A 20716-nucleotide genomic window follows, 5' to 3' on the forward strand; every position below is an offset into this window, starting at 1 on the left:
ATTGGGGGTTTTTTTGTTTATTTTTTGCTCTCTTATTGAATGTTTCTGGAATATTTTAGAAGAGCTCTGCTTCATAAAGATGCCTTGGAAAAAGGTGATGTGCCCCTTTTTGCAGCTTGTTAGCTCTCCTCTGATTAGTGCAGTTTTGTTAGAACCTATAAGGCACAGAGAGAAGAGAGAGTAATACAAAGAGGTTTTGACAGGGAGCAAGGAGACAAATGTTTCCATTCTGTTTCTCTGGGTTAGAATCCAGACAAATGCAAAAGACAAATTGAAAACTTTTTTAAATAACAAAATAATATGTGGAGAAACGTATTTGCAGACAGTATCTAAAACGTTTTGACCTATGAGTATAATGAAATGCTTAAGTCTGTGAGACATTTCTATACCTTGTTTTTCCTTTTTGAGAAATTTGAGCATTAACATAAAAATATGATATATAAAGTATTCTTTAAGAACAATAATGAACTTGCAGGAAAGACTTTTAGGAAACTTTTTTTTTTAATCAGCTGTAATGCACATCTTGTCTGTCATACACACCAGCCTTTCACACTTTTATATAAGGGAAAACAAACCTTGTTTGTTTTTCTATTTAACTACTGAATTCCTTTCACATATTAGATGGTCTAGAAGAGTGTAGTCCATTACAAACTTTTAACTGGTGTGGTAAATGAGGAATTTGAGGAGGTTTGTAACTGAAAATCGTATTATGTTTTTAAAAACATTTTATTTTCAAGATAATTTTTTTAAGTTTTATACTGAACTTTTTCAAGAAATGTGTTCCTTTCAACATTTTTTCCAATATGATTTTTATAACCTAAAAAAAAAATCATGATCTGCTCTAGCTAGTTAAGAGGTACTTATGTGATGGGTCCGCTTTCTCCAGGAAGTGATTTTGTACAAGGCTTAACTGTCTAGATCCTTCTTGTTACACATGATTCAATGTTTCCAATTCCTGATAGCTTGATCATGTGTTTATCAAAGTTGGAAAGCAACTTTAGACAGGCCAGATGGTAATGTTGCTAGAGGTATATAGCAAGCTGGGTTTCCCTGCCACCTGTACTCTAATTTAATTAATTAAAACTAAAAAACAGATTGAGAGATGTCAGTTTGCCTTTCTTTGAGAGAGAGTTATGTATCATATATATGACAAAATTAACAACTCCCTGGGACATTTAAATCTAGGACACTATATCTCTTTTCATTATTTAGCGTTCCTAAGTGACTTGTATTTTTTTAATACCCAAACTTTGTCTTCTTGGTATCCTCCACCAATGCAAGGACTTGATAGAAATTGAAAGAGGTTACTTACAGCATAAACCCTCCCCTCCCTCTCTGGTCTGTGAGTTGGTTCAGTCCTATTTTGCATAAGTTCCTTTTGAGTAGATCCATGTGTGGATGCATAGTGCTGAAGACTTAACTCTGTTTGGCTGTGTGGATGTATGTCTTGGAGAGAAGCTGTATGCATTAGCTGCAAACTAACATTTTCAAAATCAACATGTATTGTGCTTATCCTGTCCCTGGAATGGGCAGCAATTCTTTGATGTATTACTACAATGGGAAAACGGTAAGTCCTTTTCTTTGTTCATATAGCTTCTAAATGGCTTGTTTAATGGAAAATAGTGTAGATTAATTGCTTTTTACTAAGACCTGTGAGGTTTTATTATTTTCTGCAAACATTTAAACTGTGTGTTTCTTTGTAAGTAGTGTCAGTAAAGTTGCCTTTGACACTGTTACTCAATAGTTGTTGGCTTTTATTTTAGAAATAGGATAGAAAATAAACCTGAATTTGTGACTTATTATTTTTAATGCCTGATATCTTTAATAGCAATGAGCTTGAAAGTACATTTTTTCAATGTTTTTCATATTGTAAACATAATTTATATATAAAATATATACACATTCACAGAGAGAGAGGATTGTTTGATGCTTTGTAGATAGAAAGGAAAGATGAAAGTCATCTTGGATATTCATAAAAATAACAAGTATGAAGCTCTGGGAATGATTAGGGAAGCAGTCAGCTAGTGAGGGCCGTATTTCCTGTTTGGAGTTTCAGGTCCAGAGCCTGACTTTACTGGGATACCATCTGTTTCCAATCAAACTAGAATTTTGACCCTGTACAGATTCATAAAGTAAATCACTATTTTTCAAAGAATGCATTTAAACATTTTCCAAAGAATGTATTTCTGGGCAATTTATAGCACATGGTTAGATGTTTTAAAATAATACCTTTCTGTGTTGCTAAGCAAAGCTTTTCTTAATATTATTTAGTATATTTCTACAAAAGTATCTTTAAGTCAGAGGATTTTGTATATTCTAAAAGTGAGCTTCACTGGAAAATTAGGAGTTATCCTTATAATTGATAAACATGGTAAAAATGCTATACTACTGAATAACCATCTTGGATTTATGTCAGAAATTCAGTATTTTCCTCCTTAATCTTTACCAAAAAAATTTTCCCCTCAGGTGTCTTATTAAATACACATATGACTTTAGTGATTTTTGGGGGGGCGGTTAAGAGTGGAGGCATTTTTAGTGTTTGAAGTTATAAAGAAAATATAATCACATTTTCCTAAAATAGGTATAAAATCAGATATGCTTGTTCCTTCCCTTTTTTACTGGTTGAAATGTTTTAAAGTAGCATATGGTTCTAACCAGGATACATGAGAACTAATGAAAGCACTTTCTCATTCTCTGACTGCTTTGGGAAGGCCTCTTTGGACTCTGATAGCATTTGGTTAACTTTTGGTAAGCTTTCTTAATAGATGATAATCAAGCCAGAATATCCTAAACTTATTTAAAAAGTATGTGTTCACACTACCCATATAAGCAGAGCTTTGGAGAATGTGAGAGGTGGATTTAGATGGGGAATATAAGTGAAATTATTTGATCTTTGTATAGCTTCATTGCTGTCTTTAAAATGTGAAAATACTTTTATATCCAATTCTAAGTAAAATAGTCATTTTGAAGATTGTGTGTCTGTGAGTTCAGTAAAATTAATTGTACAAGACCTCTGAAGCGGGGAGAGGCTATAACTCAAATTGAGTTTAGATTTTATTCTTTCAAGAGCACAGATCACTCTATTACAACATTTCTCTTTGTTCTACATTGGGTTGGGGGCAGGGGACAGCTTTGATGGTATTAAGTATTTCCAGACTTACGGTAGATGACCTAGCGGGTATGATAGAGAAGTGTAGCCTGAAAATTGATAGCCTGTGCCTGATATAGGTCAAAGGTGATTTTTATATTCTTCAAAAATGCATAAAGAGCTGATACATTGCTTAATCCTCTGTATCATAAGGCCCTAGTCTTAATGTATTTTCCTATGTGTATTTTATTTTTACCACCTCTAGTTTTTTCATTATTCTCTTATAACTCTTCAATAAGAAAACGATGTAGTATGTAATTACATTATCCAAAGACTATGTGAATGCCTCACTTTATTGTGAATATTGATTGGAGAATGTCTACCCATCAATGGATCATGGTAAAAACTAGTACTTTAACTTAGTATTTCCAGACTCTAAGTGAAATATATACTTCATTCAGTTACGGAATTTTTATATAATCCTCATAGTGAACAGGTTAAATTTAAGCTCACTCTTTAATCCCACTTTCCAGTTTATTTTAGATGATAGGGCAGGTTAATAGTTTGAAATGCTAACAAGTTCCCATTGATTTCATTTTTAAGATCCCATTGTGGGTGTTAAGGGAGCAAGAAATCCTAATTGGTACTGGTCTTAAAATGCTTTCTCTTTTTTTCGGGTTTTTATTTTTATATTTTCAAGTTGGTTTCGTGTATTTAAGGATGTTTGAGGTATTTTAACAATAAGACTGAATAGTCTTTAGCAAAAAACAGATTAGTGAGAGAAGAGGTTTTCTGTATTTTATTATTTAAGATTTTGTGGTCATATTATGTTGTTGGAAGTATAACAGGCTTGGGCATCCATATGCAGAAACGCCAAGATGTTAACCCTATTTTTCCCACTATTTGAAAAGAGAAGGGCTTAATAATCTGTATCATATGTAGCCTTTGTGTAGTTGTATTCTGTAACATACTGTAAGATATTAATATGTTTATCATAAACAGGAAACTGAAAACCATTTTGAATATCAAGTTTTTGAGATTTAAAAAATAGCAAGGAATAATGGGTTTCTGAGCTTCCTTATGTATAAAGAACTTGGCCTGCATTCAGTTTTCTCATTGATATGACTAAATTGTGTCCTTTATGCAGAAAGGTAGAAAGTCTTAGAGGTAAAGGAAGTAAAGTTTTGGGAGGAGAGGATTCCTGTTTTCTTCACCTTGAGGATTCTGGAGTTTCGGCCTTCCTCTGATCTGATCAGCCTCCATTTTCTAGGCCTTGAACTGAAGATGCTACAGAGTGTTCCAGGTATAAAAATTGCAGCAAGTACAGACATGATGCTCTTTTAATTGTATGACGGGATTATTTTAATCTTATTAGAGACAACACAGAAATCCAAGTTTTGAAACTCAAGCTTAGAAATACACTTTTAATATTGAGCTTCTTTGGATGGAATCTGGGAAAGAAGAGACATGATTATTAGGGCTACTCTCTGTCAGGAACTATACTGAGGGCTTTATGTTTACCTCCTTTAACTCTCAAAACCTCTCTCATTTAGTTGTTACTACCATTCTTTTATAAATTAGGAAAACAAGGTTTCTGGGAAGTTAGATAACTTGCTCAAGCCTCACCCAGTTAGTAAGTGCTGAAGTTAGAATTGAACCCAAATCTCTCTCCCAAGAGCAGGTTTTCCCAAAGGCAAGTTAACTAGTCTCCAAAGCAAAAGGCCAGACTTCATTTATCCTTACTTTAATTTGTATCAAAACATGCCACACTGGAAAGAAAATGTAACTGAGGAAAACAGGAGACCACCCTTATAAACACATAATGTATTTTGCATATATGATGAGACTAACAGTTTTATGAATGCAAATTGATGTAGTCAGTCAAGCAGATTTTTATTAGTTTCTGTGGAAGAGCTTTAAACTAGATTTGTTTAAAAACTCAGGAAATCAGACTAGCTTGGTCTTCTTTTCTAATAGAACTCATAGTACTGAAAATTGGTTTAGCCATGGTTTTGGCACCTGCCTGCCCCTGTAGTTTGTATTTTCATAAGAATTAGAGTATGAAGTAGCTAATGTTTCATTGTAAATACTTCTAAGCCTTATTTTGCAAATAAACATTCTCAGTTAAAAAAAGCACAGAAACCATCATGAAAGCATATAGAGCTACATTTGGGTTCCATTGGGAATTTATTGCTAATTAACATGAGAGAGGAAAGTACAAGGGAATTAATTCAAATTTCTAGCCTGTGTATGGGTCCAGTAGAGTTAAATCTAACATTTGTATGATGAGGAAAACATGAATTAAAGAATTCTGAAATACAGTGCTAAAGACCTAGAATGACAAGGACTTTTGCTTAAATCTACTTTGAAGTTCCTCCGCTTTACCAAAACTATCTAGAATATAGATATAAATCCAAAAGTTTTTTTTTTTTTCTTATTTTGTGAGCACAAATACCAGTGAGTTTAAAACTTACAGCCGTTGCCAGGAGAGTATGTTGTCCCTGGTCAGCTTTATTAATGTTTTAGAAGGAAATATATATCCCTTTCCACTAGTTCATGAATGTGTTGAAGAGATCAGGTGATGTATTGTTGGATCTAAATTTCTTTAAAATATAGGGAACTAAGGAATGACACTCATTGCTTTGTTCAGTATATTAACTTAGCATACAAATTTCAAACCCAGTCCCTTAAAAATTCCATAGTTTCTCTCTCAGGAAAAACTGTGATTATTACAACGATAGCAGTTACAATAAAGAACTGGTGAAAGATGCCCAGTGATGTTAATTTAAGATTAATAAAAATGTGCTTGACTCCCTGAGACATTTTTCTCACAATTGAAAACCAGTAATATCCAACCGTGCTTGTTTGATAGCAGAATTAGTAATTGATTTTTGAGCTGCTTTGTACTAAAAACTGGAATTTTGTTTTCTTGTTGTTAGGAAATTTTACTTAATTTCACCCCTAAATATGTCTCTAGGAATTCTTGGGAAAATATATTGATCCCTTTATTTATGAAACTGTTGAAAATAAAAGCACGTATTTTTATCCCTTTTACAGAAGTCCCAGTTGTGTTTTTAGCAGGCTAATTAGATAAAAGGAATCCTCAGAGATGGTTTATATGTCCCTGAGTTAGTCCTTGTACTTCAGACGTTGTGCTTTATAATGCCTTTGGTTTGAGTTCTTAGGGTATTTGATATTGAAACTATGTAAATATTTTCCCACTTAGGCTTGGAATTACCGTAAAAACTCCAGTAGTAGATTGGACTTGATGGCAAAATGGCAAAATTTCTATTTTTATGAAGTAATAAGGTACTGAAAGCATTAAATATTTATCAAATCTGTTACTTAAGTATTCTTATACTGGAAAATTCTTTTTTTTTTTTTAAGATTTTATTTATTCATTAGAGAGAGAGAGAAAGAGAGGCAGAGACACAGGCAGAGGGAGAAGCAGGCCCAATGGAAGGAGCCCGACATGGGACTCGATCCCAGGACTCCGGGATCACACCCTGGGCTGAAGGCAGGTGCCAAACCGCCGCTGAGCCACCCAGGGATCCCCAGATACTGGAAAATTCTTAAATTAGGCAATGGTTTTATAGATTTATTTAAAGTCATTAATGTCTTTCTTTGGGGTTATATTTCTTTTAATTTTTATTAGAGAAAGGAACAAGGAAATTGGAAAGCCATAAATTTCAGAAACCTTAAAATTTTGCCATTTAGGTTAAAGATGCTTTTTATTTAAGTTTATATGTTAGATCAGTATTCACAGAAAATAATGGCTTGAGAATGATCAGAAAAATTAATAGGAAATTGTTTTTAGGAAATTTCTTGAACTTCCTCTAACACCTACCTAGCATCCTTGTCTGAATCAGTATAATTCTTAAAGCAAAATTTTTCTTTACTCTTTTTTTTAAACAGCCTCTTTTTACTAAATTCAGGGCCCCCAAAATTCAGAATTAGAAACTGTTGTTTGTTTTATTGTGTGAGGAACTTGGATGGGTTCATCATCAATAACCAAAAAATAAATTCTTATAGTAATTACCTAGTTTTTCTTAATTTTTAAGTGTTGACCCATAACATGCATATTTTAAAAATTATTGGCCCAGGGGTTTAAATACAGTTCTGAAAGATATACTTTTCCTTAGGTTGTGGTTTTCTTTTTTTTTTTTTTTTCAGTGACCTAGATTTTTTTTCCCCGGTTTTAGGTCCTCAGGTGGTATATCTTATAAGTTTATTATTGTTTAATACAAAATATAGTTATATAAAAATCAGATAAATTAAGTGGCTATTCCTGAATATAATATTACACTTTTATTTTGAAATTGTGGTGTAGGGTACATTAGCCAAACGTTTTGTTACCTTGGTAAGTTGATAAAGACTGTGCTAAAGATGATTTCTCTTACTAAACTTTTCACATATGGGAGGTCCTTGTTAGCATGTATTAAAGTTTTTAATGTTACTTAAAATACTGGAATTTAAGGAAGACTGCTATTTACATCATCTTGACAATAGGGCTAATAGATGCCTAAATATAATGAAATCTTAATAATAATTACTGTGTAAGAACATATTCAGATAAGCTTTTCCATCTTTCTTTTTTCCAAATCAGGTCAAGATGTTCCTAAATCATTTAGACAGTTTAGGCTAATACTGGTTTTCATAGGCCTGGACTCCAAGAATATTTCTTTCAAAATAATTTACGCAATTCTAAACTGAGTAAGGAAAAATGATTTAGACCTATGTTGTTCAGTATAGTAACCACTAGTCGCATGTAACTATTTGATTAAAGTAAAATTAAAAATTCAGTTCCTCAGCTGTACTGTTCATACTTCAAGTGTTCAATAGTCACATGTAACTAGTGGCTACTATATTGTATAGCACAGATGTAGAACATATTTATCATCACAGAGACCTCTGTTGGATAGTGCTCATCTAAAGCATTCCTCTCATTTTCTGTGGAAGGGTATCTTAATTAAGATTTATAGCTATTCTCACATACTAAAGAATTCCTAACTCATCTCCTATCATTTGGGACGTTTAAAAATATCAGCCACCACACAGGCTATGGATCTATTTTTAAAGGCATGGGGAATGACATCGTCTTTTAACCCATCACTGGATGTGACACAATTTTAAAAAAATGAAAAAGAAAAACCTATCTTTTTAGCAAAAGCTGCTACTTCGCATCTTTTCTCAATAACTATCAGAAAATCATTTATGGCTCCCTGCCTGACAAGGATGTTTCCAGTATTAATCACAGGAAGGATGCATTGAAATCAAGAACACAGTGCACAGCTCCAGCCTTTAGAGCTGAACAGAGAATGATCTGCCCTGAATTAGGAGTTATCCATATGACAAAACTGAATCATCCAAGCAAGTAAAAAGGAATGTTTTTGTTAACTTGACTCCCAGTTGGTTGAATGAGCTAAAACATCCCAAGGATAATTGTGTAATCACTGTAAAGAGTAATTGTGAATATTCACCCCTGAAATGCTCTGTCACTCTTAAAAAGTAAGTTCGGGTGGGTGACATGAGGACATTAAAGATATTGATGTGGATTTGTTCTTTTCAACCAGACTTAACAGGAAGGGATCTTAGATTTTCAGTTATATTCATTCAAGTTGGAATAAATGTTACAGTTCTGTTCACCAGACACTCAAAATTTCTCTCACCCCATTCCTGGAGGATAAAATGTGTAAGTGCTTGGGAAAGAAGGCAGTGTCATGATAAAAGTTGTGAGCCTTTCATTCTGAAATGGAAGTTAGAATTCTAAAGAAAAGTTATAAATATCTACCACATTTTAATATATCTTAAATTATTTAATTATACCTTCTTTTAGGGTTTTTTTTTTACTATTATTAAGTAATCTCTACACCCACCGTGGGGGTCGAACTCACAAACCTGAGATCAAAAGTCACAAACTCTACCGACTGAGCCAGAAAGGCGCTCTTCTATTTCTCTTTTGAATAGTTTGATTCCTGGTAGATTTTAATTATTTTAAAGCATATATATTCCTTTCTCTTAATTTTAAGATTGTTTGTTGTGATACAAAATCATACTGAAGATGTAAACGTATGATTAGATCATTAACTAGAGAAAAAAAACCTGGCATCTATGTGCAGGTGATCAGATGACATAAGCAGTCTGGTTTTAATTTGTGGCCAGTACTGATTGTAACTAAAAGAGACTTGCTCTTTTTGTGGAATTGGCTGACTATTCCCCTACATCTGGAGTTAATAAAGTCTTTGAGACCACATCAGTTGCGCTTTGCCGCAAGAACTCTTTGATCTGAAAAATTGAGACTGGCACAACTGCTGCTTCATAACATTGCATCTATGTTTTTGCAAGCTATGGTTAAGATACCAAAAGTAAAGTTATTTGGCCGGTGTTAGAAATGCTGTTAGATGGGCCTCTTTAAGAACCAGGTTTTTCAAACATTTTTATTATGATTAAAAACTTTGAACTTATGTTAGTAAATAAATGATAAGCTTTTTTAATAGTTTAGAGTTTTTACCATTTTCATTTATAAGATCTATCTTTTAAAAGTCCATTCATTCCTTTTCAAAGTCTGTTTATAAAAACTAACATTAAAAACAATTTTACCTCTAAAATGAGCCTTGTTTTTTCCATACAGCTTAAAATTTTTACATAAGAATAGGCAAGTCTCTTCTGCTTTTGTTGTGTTTATCTTGGTTTTCTTGTTTTCCATGACAGTGATTATCTGATCAGCATATTCTTCTTCATTTAACAGTGATTGTAAATCAGTACATTCAGGTTTATCCTATATTTGCTTTTATAATTGCAAAAATTTAGAATCTTTTAAAGTGTAGTATATTATGTATGGAATACAGTGAATTGAATGGGAATAAAGGTAAATATAAATTGACAAATTACACATTTAAATTGACAAATTATGTAGTTTTTTGTGAAATGACACATCACAATGAGTTTTTTTCACAAGTTGGAGGCTTAGATATTATATCAATCTATAACGCGGATAGAGTTAGAGAATTTTGTATTTCATGCTTTGAGATCATAATGGTGTATATAGTAAATAAGCATTTGTGACAAGAAGCATATGTTCTAATGCTGTCTTGTAAATTTCATCTCATTTGTATTTTCTCACTGGTCTTTAGATTTACTTTATTCTTCATTGTTTGTAGTTTCAGCCTAGTTTGGAAAAACCTATGTATAAAAGGGACAGAGGACATCTAGGTGTAGCTAAGTTTAGATACTGATACTTGATTAAAAGAAAAAAAGTGCAAAATTCCTTTCCTAAAAACTCTTCCTGCCCATCAGCCTATATAATACATTCAAAACACCTTTGTACATACCCAGTTATTTCACTCTGACACTGTCTTATGTATAACACTAAACTAGAAAAATATATTTAGTATGTGTAATGGGGAAGAAAACACATTTTATCTGCCATATTCCTTTATCTAGGGTCTTTCTAGGTGGTTCTTAGATCTTGTCCCAAACTTGTCAGGTAGCACAGGTATGTAGTTTTTATCTCTGGGATATGAGAGGAAACTAACCTAAGTAACATTGAAAAGATACACCTGTGCTAGTATTAAACCAACTAGTTGGCAAGAAATGTAAAATAACTTTTTAATCTTCTATTTAGCATGAATTGTATTTCTAAGTAGTATTATGCAGACAAAAATTAAGAAACAGCCCTTAAGAACTGAAAAAGGGCAATATTTTGTAGAATAATGGCTCCTACAAGAATGACAGAAAGATAATTGAGATATTATTAGCTAATCGTGCTTACTATGCTAAAAGCATTGTATATGTATTATCTCATCTGATTTTCCCATCAACCCCCTGATGCAAGTACTGTTAGCACCATCTTACCAATGAGGAAATTGAGTCTTGGAAGCTTAGGTAATTTGTCAAGAGGCTTTATAGTTAGTTAATGCCTCAGAGGAAGAATAAATGAATATAAATGATAGTTTATGTAAATAAAATTTTGACTTGCATTTTAATCTCAGTGTGTGCTTCCTCAACTTTTTTATTAGTGCATAGACATACATGCTCAGGATAAAATACCAGAATATGTGAAAGGACATAAAGTAAATGTCTTCCTTCCCAGTTCTAAGTCCGAGGTGTAACCACTAAGTTTCTTACGTGTAATTCCAGAAATATTCTATGCTTGTGCCTAAAAGATGTGTATGATTGTTTTTATACATGCTCTCATAATTTTAATAAAGTAGCTATTTTCTTCTACTTAAGTAAACACTTAGGATTTTTATTTTGGAGTGACATTTAATGGATGTACTCTTATCTAACTAAACAAAAGAAATATATTTTCTATGCTGTTCACAATAGGACACCTTTTCATTCTTCCTGACTCTTGGTTTACTCTTTTATAGAGTGTGCATCACCTTAATTAATTTGTTTTCCTTTTTGATTTTAGCGATCATGATGAGAATGGTTTTATCCTATTTTGATTATTAAGGTTATTTAGCTGTCCATTTAGTTTTGCGGAGAAATGGCTATGTTGGCCGTTTGCCAATTCAAAATGTTCATAGTTTGCTTATCTGAAACAAAGGTTTACCAAAGGAAATTAATACTGCTCTGACAAATTAAATGAGATTTTTCTCTTTTTTTAAGATTTTATATATTTTATTTTAGAGAATGCATGTGCACATCAGCAGGGGGAGGGAGAGGAGGTGGAGGATAGAGAATCTCAAACCGACTCTGTGCTGAGTGCAGAGCCAGATGCTGGGCTCGATCCCATGATCCTGAGATCATCACCTGAGTAAAACCAGGACCCTCAACTGACTGAGCCACCCAGGGACCCCTGAATAACTTTTCTTAAAGCTGTGGCAGACTTGAAAGTTTACTTAAAGTTAAAATCCCTCAGCAGAATTTGCTTTTAATTTTGCTAACCCTACTAAGTTAAGCAAGTTTCTGGAAACCTGTGTTGTGCCTCTTATGATTATCCTTTAATAATAACAAAGTATAGTGACTCTTTAACCCAACTCATTTTGATTTTGTTAAGTCTTGTAACAGTGAAAAGAATGAATTTTATGCACCCAAATTCTATTTCATGCTGTATTCAAAAGACATTGTTTCCACCACCACATTTTGAATCCAAATAAGCCTATATGAATTTGTTTTGTAAACAAAACAACATTTATGACATCATTCAGCCACTTGGTGTAATTGTCACACAAAGATGCATATGGGGATTTTTGGAGTAGTATTTTTCTCTAGTAATCAGCTAAAAACAAATACAGTAAGATAGTAAGATTATTATATATGTGGATTTTTTGTCAGTTTCTTTGGATTTGTGGCAGCCCTTTACACAGATATTAACTGGGCCTTTTTAGGCCCTTTATGAAATGTAATACTCATTTTACATAAGTGATATATATGATAGTCATTTACATTTTAATTAAATTTCCTGTTTAATTTAAAGGTATATGCACCATCCCCAAATTCAGATGATTTCAACCGTGAATCTCCTAGTTATCCATCTCCCAAGCCACCAACCAGTATGTTTGCTAGCACTTTCTTTATGCAAGGTAAGTACTGCCAAATAGTTGTCAATCATACAGCAGTTATATCTATTGTATATTAGGTAATATTTTAAGATTGTGAGGAAAAAGAATACCTAAACAGGAATTCAAATGTTATTTATGTAGGTATTTTTGACCAAAGTAAATTAAAATTTGGTTTAAAATTTCTAATGCTGTTTATTGCTTATTGCAGTATAGTTGGACTATCCAGCAAACCATTGGTGTGTCCATCTAGTATTGATCAAACTTATAAAGGACTTCAGTTGAAAAAAATGAGTAGAACTACTTTTTCTCATTTTAGAATTTAAACGAATGAAAGATATTAACACGAGTTTCTTGTTTAAATTATAGACTCTTATCACTCCTAGAATGATCAATATAAAGAGTGGATATCAAAGAACAGAATAAGGCTTGTTAAAAAAGAAAAAGTGTTGCATTTCCTTTAATTCATATCTAGCAAATCATTTTTATTTGGTCTCCTATGGTTTTGGACTATGGGAAGCCTATACTATGGAAGCAGTAAATCACTACATAAACGCTTCCTGGACTTTACACTCGTGAGTGAAGTCATTACTAACACATTTCACACTATAAGGTAGTCATTATCAATTACTTATGTTTTCTATCAGAGAAAATTCTTTATTCCACAGTTTCATAATATTTGATATAATGTACATTGCTTATTATAAAGAATTTTTTGGTATATTTGTGGTTATACTATTCAACCAAAATTAAATCCAACCTATCCTCAAATTTGAGATTTTTATTATTCTCTTTGATATTAATTTAGATCTTTTGAGGATTTTTATGACAACCTGCCTACTACAGTTTGGTTTTACTTTTTTCCCACTCTAATTATAAAGCTTTCTTCCCTTCCTTTAAATAGTAATTACACAGTTTGGAGGGGAAAAAACTAAGATAGAAGACTGGATTGGGAAAGGGAGGGAAGAAGTATCTGGAGGGTATCTTTTTGAATTCTTACAGCATCAAAATAAAAGAAAAAATTTTAGCTAAGAAAAATTTTGTATTTCTCTTTTCGTCTTAGATGGGACCCACAATTCTTCTGACCTTTGGAGTTCATCAAATGGGATGAGCCAGCCTGGTTTTGGTGGAATTCTGGGGACCTCTGCTTCCCACATGTCTCAATCCAGTAGTTACGGCAGCCTTCATTCACATGACCGCTTGGTAGGCTGTAACATATGACTAGGGTGCAGCAATACTTTGTCTTCGTTTGTGTTTCTCTTTGGATTACAAATGTAAGAATTGATTCTGCCAAAACTTCTAACATTTGAAATACTTCTAGGCTCACTGTGTTTAGTATGCCTTTTTCAAAAGTAAATGACAATAGCAGCACTCTTCCAGCTGCTAACTTGTAATGTTCTCTTTGACCTGTATAATAGTTGTCCAGTTATATGTGCATATTATTCAGAAAATGTATTTAATAGATCATGTTTCTTTCCTTCTTTCTCTAGAGCTATCCTCCACACTCAGTTTCACCAACAGACATAAACACGAGTCTCCCACCAATGTCTAGCTTCCATCGTGGCAGTACCAGCAGTTCGCCTTATGTTGCTGCCTCACACACTCCTCCCATCAATGGATCAGATAGCATTCTAGGTGAGCTGTTTTGGGTTGGCCAAACTCCCTAAAACCTACTTTGGGGATTTAAATGAAAACCGACCCCACATCTTTCAATATGCTCTTTAGTGTTAAGTTTTAAAATGAGAAAGAAAGGAAGAAAAACTTTTTAATTTTCATTAATGTAGAAACTGGTAAGGAACCCATCTTTAACTTAAGTGGTGTAACACATACACAATACGTGCTGATTTATCGTGACAGTGTGTGAAATAATGGTAGAGAGCACTCTTGAAATCATGGCAGAATGAAAAAAAAAAAAAAAGTCATGCCTACCTGCTAAAATTCTTCATTTGTTTTCTGCCTGAAATATCCAGGAACCAGAGGGACTGCTGCTGGAAGCTCACAGACAGGTGATGCACTTGGAAAGGCTTTGGCATCTGTGAGTATTGATTTTACCTATTCTGCTGAATGAATTTTACGGTACTGAATGCAGTGGCTATATTTTGTGGACAGTACATGCCATAGTTAAAGGGTGTAGTTACAACACAATCAACTTCATATCTCATTTAGAACTCTTCTCAGTTTGTATTAATTCTTGCTGTCCTTAAAATAAATCAGAATACCTTCTCACCCCACTCCCACAAGACCCTGTCCTTCTAAATTCAATTTAAATACGTCTTTGATTTAATGAAACAGATGTAGATAGAAGAGAAATTTGCGAATTTTTAGATCTAAAGCAAAAATTACTGAGATTGTTAAAATTTATGTATTGGTTTTAAATAAACACTTAAGTGAATTGCCCATGTAAGTCGGATGGAACCAAGAAAGACAACTCAGTTATTCTTTTGGTCCACAGAAGAAAGTGTGTTCATAGGAAATTTTTCCAAGGAAGAAAGTATTTTGCAAATTTTTTAAAAGGAAAAATAATCATCTGCAACTGATTCAAGAAATAGGAAAGGAGAGTCTTCCCCAAAAAAGCCAGATTCATTGAAGAACACATGCTAACATGAGTAAAACTCATTTGAAGGAATCCCATAGTATTTTCTTGAGCAGCTAATTTATATCACATCAGGACATTAATGACAAAGCAATGATTGTTTTAATAGCTGATCCTTAAAACATTAAAACTGAAATCTCTGGGCAGCCCCGGTGGCCCAGTGGTTTAGTGCCTGCCTTTGGCCAAGGGCGTGATCCTGAGGCCCGGGGATCAAGTCCCACATTGGGCTCCCTGCATGGAGCCTGCTTCTCCCTCTGCCTGTGTCTCTGCCTGCCTGTCTCTCTCTCTCTCTCATAAATAAATAAATAAATAAATAAATAAATAAATAAATAAATAAATAAATAAAACCTTAAAAAAATAAATTAAATAAAATAAAACTGAAATCCCTTCTTTTGGAATTCTTTTGGGAGAGCATTTACCAGTAATTCACAAAGACTCCAAATCTAATTATTTAAGAGAGGCATTTCTGCCTTGTACTTTCTGAATTTCTCCTTAGGCTTTTTCTTTCTTCTCTTTTTTTTTTTCTCCTTGAATGGTTATGCCTCTCAGAATTCCCACAGAGTTGTCTTACATTTTCTATAAAGTGCAGTTAACTCTATCAGACACATTTACTGCTATTCCTGGGGAAGGCAGACCACTTAATATGTGAGTAGAGGAAGCAGCCATTGAACATTTAAGGAGACAAACCTCTTTGTATATAGTTTCTGTAAATAAACCTTTCTCTGCATCCCAGTACAAGTTTCTTGAGTAATGAAGCCAAGGCAAACTCAACTACCACATAGTGGAGCACCTCACAAAAAATGGAGCTCAGTAAATGGTTGTCGAATTCAGTCTTGCATCATATGACAAAAATAGTGAAGATAAGAACAAAGCCCACAAAAATATCAGCTATAATTTGAATATTTACTGGGTACTAGGCATTATACTAAGCATTTACATGCTTTGTTTCATTTAATCCTCAAGAAAACCCTGTGAGGTTGGTATTATTATCCTCACATTACAGATGAGGAACTAAAGTTTAAAAGGTTAAATAACTTCAGCTCAGAAAGATTAAGTAGTTTGTCCTAGGGATCACCAAGCTAGGAAGGGTAAAGCCCATATATATTAGGTAGGAACCTGGATCCGACTGTCTTTTTCACTATTGTTACTCCAGAAAGAGAAATGCTACAGTGACTGCAGTTTCACAAGGTGTTGATAAGGATTAAAGGAAATGGTCCTGCTTTTTCTGGATTTATTCCCACCTGATGAAAACTATCTGCTTAGAAATAAAGTTTTTCTACAATATTAAATCTCAGGGCGTCCCAAGAATTTGATTGGCTTGCCATATTTTCTGTGGATTCTGAAAGAATCTGGTAGCAGGTATTTCACATGTAGGAGGACAGATAACATTGAACTTTGAATTCTAGTCAACTTTAAAAAATACAACCTACATTTTGGGGGCTTTTTTTTCCTCACAGGTCTTTTGTTTATTTTATGCAAGGAAAACTTCTGTAAAGAAACCTTGGCAGGTAGGCAGGGAAGAATTCGTAATGTTCTCTCAGTGGTTGTCCTTCAAGCTCCCTTTCAATTCCCCTTCTTATAGCTGACTTTTTTCCCATATTATGACCAGCATACTAGCCAAACCAGTTGGCATTAGGGGAAAAAAAAACCATCCAAATTCTCTATGAGTGGAAGCCAGGCAAGAATGTTTAATCTAGTTAGTGGGTGGGCTTTGGTTGTCATAGAAACTCAGCTCTGTCATCCTATGTTGTTACTAGGCAGGAGCAGCCAGGTCATTCCATAAATCATTTCTGTCATAGCTGATGGTGATGCATTCCATCTGCTCCATCACTGCATGCCATAGTCTGCACACTTGAAATCCCTTCCTTCAACCCATCTGCTGCCCCCTCCCCGCCAGACACCTCCCCAAAGTACATTCTTTCTCTAACTTCCATTACAGACTTACATTTACTTTAGTGCTCACAGAACGTACTGAAAAACAAAAACATTACATGGGGAGGAGTAGGAAGGATTAGAAGAGATGAGGAGAAGGAATTTTCTGAGGATTACATTTGAGAATCAAACATGCATATCAGAATTTTATGTTAGGTATTATGGATCTTCGGAAATGGTGACCATAAATACTTTGAAATTTTAAGTTCTTTAGAATATGACATTTTTAATAAAGCATCTACTTTTAGATGGAAAAAACACTATGCTGTTGTCATTCGTAGTTATTTCTAGCTCCCCAGTTGTCTCATACATGTCTTAGAAGGTCTTTCATGTGTGAAACATCACAGGGTACAACCTTTGTTCTTTAGTTTAGGTATTAAAGAGCACACAGAATACTGTGATTAAACATGTAAGGCCAGATAATGCATTTGCAAAGGTTCCTTTATTTTAGGTTTAAGCCGGGATAATTGTGGTCTTAATCTCAGGATAGCTAGAAAGAGAATTGTACATGAAAGTATTTACACAAAGTTCCCAAAGCCCTGTGGATTATGCATTAGTTTAGATAATAAACTAGGGTAGATAGAAGGAAAGGAAAATCTGGGTATTCGTGCCATTTCTAATGTGTTTCCCTGAACATTTGCCAGACAATAACCCTTTAAGATTGTGCCCATGGAGAGTTATGTAGAGGAAGAAACATCTGGTTTATTTCAGTGCCTAATACCATATCAAAACACTTGGTCTTTAATTTAGAGGAGATCAAACAAGAGGACTGTTTAACTTTGTTGATTATATCAGACTTCTTTGTGATAATTTATGTTTTGATTTCTACCTCCAAGCAAAGAGAAAAAGAGGGAGAGTGAGAGAGTGTGTGTGTGTGCATGCGCACGCGTGCGTGCGTGTGTGTGTGTGTGTGTGTGTGTGTGTGTTTTAATCTGGATAGTTAAATGGTCAGTAGTCTCTGACAAAAGAAAAGAAAATTCAGGGAAGTTGACGTTTAAAAGTAATTCATGAAATAAGTTTCTTTGTTCCTTAGACTCAATAACATTAGCATAATAAAGATTAACTGAAATGTGCACTGTAGTGTTTAAAAAATTGGGCTCACAGTTCCAAGGTTGGGCTTGGGAGCCCTCCATTGTTTCTTTTTTGTCTGAGGCCCTTTTCATTAGCTTCTGGCTTATTGGCACCCTGCTGATTGGAATGGACCATGACTGATAGGAGGAGGAGCCTCATTTGTTGCAGTAAAATGAGGCATATTACCGTTTAAGCCTGGCAGAAGGTATTGGGAGTTATTCATCATTGGTCATTTAACAGTATGAGGACCATGGACTGCATGCAGAATGAGTTCTTACTTTGTGTTTATGCTTTACATTCTAAATCACTCCCATCACCATTTTTAAAGTGACTGACTTTTTTCTTTTTTTTTTTCAAACATCAGTGTAGGAGTTCTTTAAGGTCAGAAAGTATAAAAAGTAATAAAATCCTGATTTAGAATGTTCTTTGTCAAATACAGTCTAATTTTAGAATTTCTTAAAATAACAATTTCTATAGAACAAGTATAATTTGTATGTGGTTTGGTGATAGAATAAACATACAGAGGTGAACTTTAATGAAATAATCTGTGATCTAAAAGGCTGTATTATCCTGTTTTGTTTTGTTTTGTTTTGTTTTGTTTTGTTTTGTTAATGTAGCGTTGCTCCTCCTCTCCACATATCCACTCTTTCTATGAAAGTAGAAGGTACAAGAAAAAGTCCTGTACTTTGCCAGGCTGTCAGTTCAGGGAAAGGTATTAATAACAATTTGTTTGTCATCACTTTAATTTAGGGAAAAGGAGAACTAGACAGTGTGATGGGTGAGTGGAAAAAATGCCTTTTATTATACAATTGGAGAAGCTGCTTTTGAAAAAAAATGAAAATTATATATTTTTATACTTGATACATTTTATATTTGATATGTGTTTTTATAATTATTTTTTAAAGCCCACAATTGATTGTCTTGGTAGTCTACTTATACCTTCAAAAACCCATGCCTGCCGAACAATATGGACTGCTTAATACATCTACACTAATTCTCAGAAATAATGGAACATCACCATATCATTATTCTCAAAACTTATACCATAAAACTGATTTATAAGTGAATTCAGCTTTATAACAGGATCTTTTAGCCCCCTTTGGTATTTCTGTTACTGAACTCCATTACATAAATATTAAGAAATAATACCATTTACTGAGTCTTGATTTTTATCAAAAAGTATAGCAAATTTCAAGTGCATTTTACTTCCAATTTTTTTTAAATATTCAGCACCTACTTATATAAAGCAGTGATAGCAATGATGGATTCAGTGTAGAACATTACATGGTTTCTGCCTTCAGAGAGCTTACAGTCAAGGAGAGATGATATGACAAGTATACAAAAAATGAAAACGTACAGCATACTGTAAAGTAAAAGACTCAGGAAAAGCATAGTTATTCTAAGTATAAAGGAGGTGAAGATGAGTATAAGTGGGGAGGTGACATTTGATCTGGACTGTCATCTGGTATAGAATTCCATCAGGGAGAAATTAAGAAATAGACGTTTTGAAAGGAGAAGCCATATTCAGAAAACGAAAAAATATATATGTTTTGTTTGGATTATAGGATACATAAGGTTATAAGTAGGTTATAAGGTAAAAAGATATTTCTGTGACAGATTATGAAAGACATCAAATGTCATTCTGTGTAGTAGGCAGCAGGAAACAATATGTCAGATTTGACTGTTTAAAACTGGTTAGGGACAATAACTCAGGCAATTACATATGGCGTGAAGGAGCAGGGAGTCACTAGAAATGTAAAGACTTAAATAATCCATCCATAATTCTAATAAAGGTCTAAAGTAGTGTCACAGCAGTGAGAAGGATATGTTCCTATCCCAGAAGCAAGAGAATTGCAGGTATTGGAGTCTGTGGTGGGAAGGGTGGAGGGGGCTGGTAGCGGGGAGAGAGTGGATTTGGTGGCTATGAGAATGCTGGTACTGAAGTAGAGGAAACAGAAGAGTGATGAAGGGAGGAGTAGGAAGCTTGGAGCAGTAATGCAAAGTTTGGCTTGACAAATTGAGCTTGAAATGAAAGAGTATGTCCAGACAGAGAAGTCCAGCAACCAGTATGTGAGGATAGAAATGTCAACTTAGTAGTCATTCATAGAGATGTCATAGTTGATACTTTCAAAAGTTCCATTACTGAGGGATAAAACACAGGTAAATAGAAAAGAAAACTGAGACTAGAGCTCTGAGGGAAACCTACATTAAGAAACTGGCAGCATGATGGGCAGCCTGGGTGGTTCAGCGGTTTAGTGCCGCCTTCAGCCCAGGGCATGATCCTGGAGACCCGGGATCTAGTCCCACGTCAGGCTCCCTACGTGGAGCCTGCTTCTCCCTCTGTCTGTCTGTCTCTCTCTCTCTCTCCCATGAATAAATAAATAAAATCATTTTTTTAAAAAGCATCAAATGCTCTCATAAATTTTTAAAAAAAGAAACTGGCAGCACGAAAGAGCGACAGAGCCTACATAATTAATTAGATCCAATGATTTAAAAGAAGTACTCAAATAGTAACTTCTCACAAGG

The 20716-nt window shown here is 34.1% G+C and overlaps 1 protein-coding gene across 26 annotated transcripts in view; it reads left to right on the forward strand.

Annotated features, from left to right (window-relative positions):
- Positions 1-20716, forward strand: part of TCF12 (transcription factor 12) — a 368612-nt gene that overhangs the window by 307258 nt on the left and 40638 nt on the right. For 18 of the 26 annotated variants that reach the window (XM_025998239.2, XM_025998306.2, XM_072738610.1 and 15 more), the window contains 4 exons: positions 12513-12618; positions 13658-13797; positions 14085-14229; positions 14565-14629. In XM_025998239.2, the coding sequence (XP_025854024.1) occupies positions 12513-12618; positions 13658-13797; positions 14085-14229; positions 14565-14629 (456 nt within the window). Of the gene's footprint in view, positions 1-1354; positions 1568-4235; positions 4392-12512; positions 12619-13657; positions 13798-14084; positions 14230-14564; positions 14630-20716 lie in introns of those variants that run through there. The other 8 variants (XM_072738625.1, XM_072738626.1, XM_072738622.1 and 5 more) reach the window with 7 other exon arrangements.

The sequence above is a fragment of the Vulpes vulpes genome, chromosome 15 (assembly GCF_048418805.1).
Source record: "Vulpes vulpes isolate BD-2025 chromosome 15, VulVul3, whole genome shotgun sequence".
NCBI lineage: Eukaryota > Metazoa > Chordata > Mammalia > Carnivora > Canidae > Vulpes > Vulpes vulpes.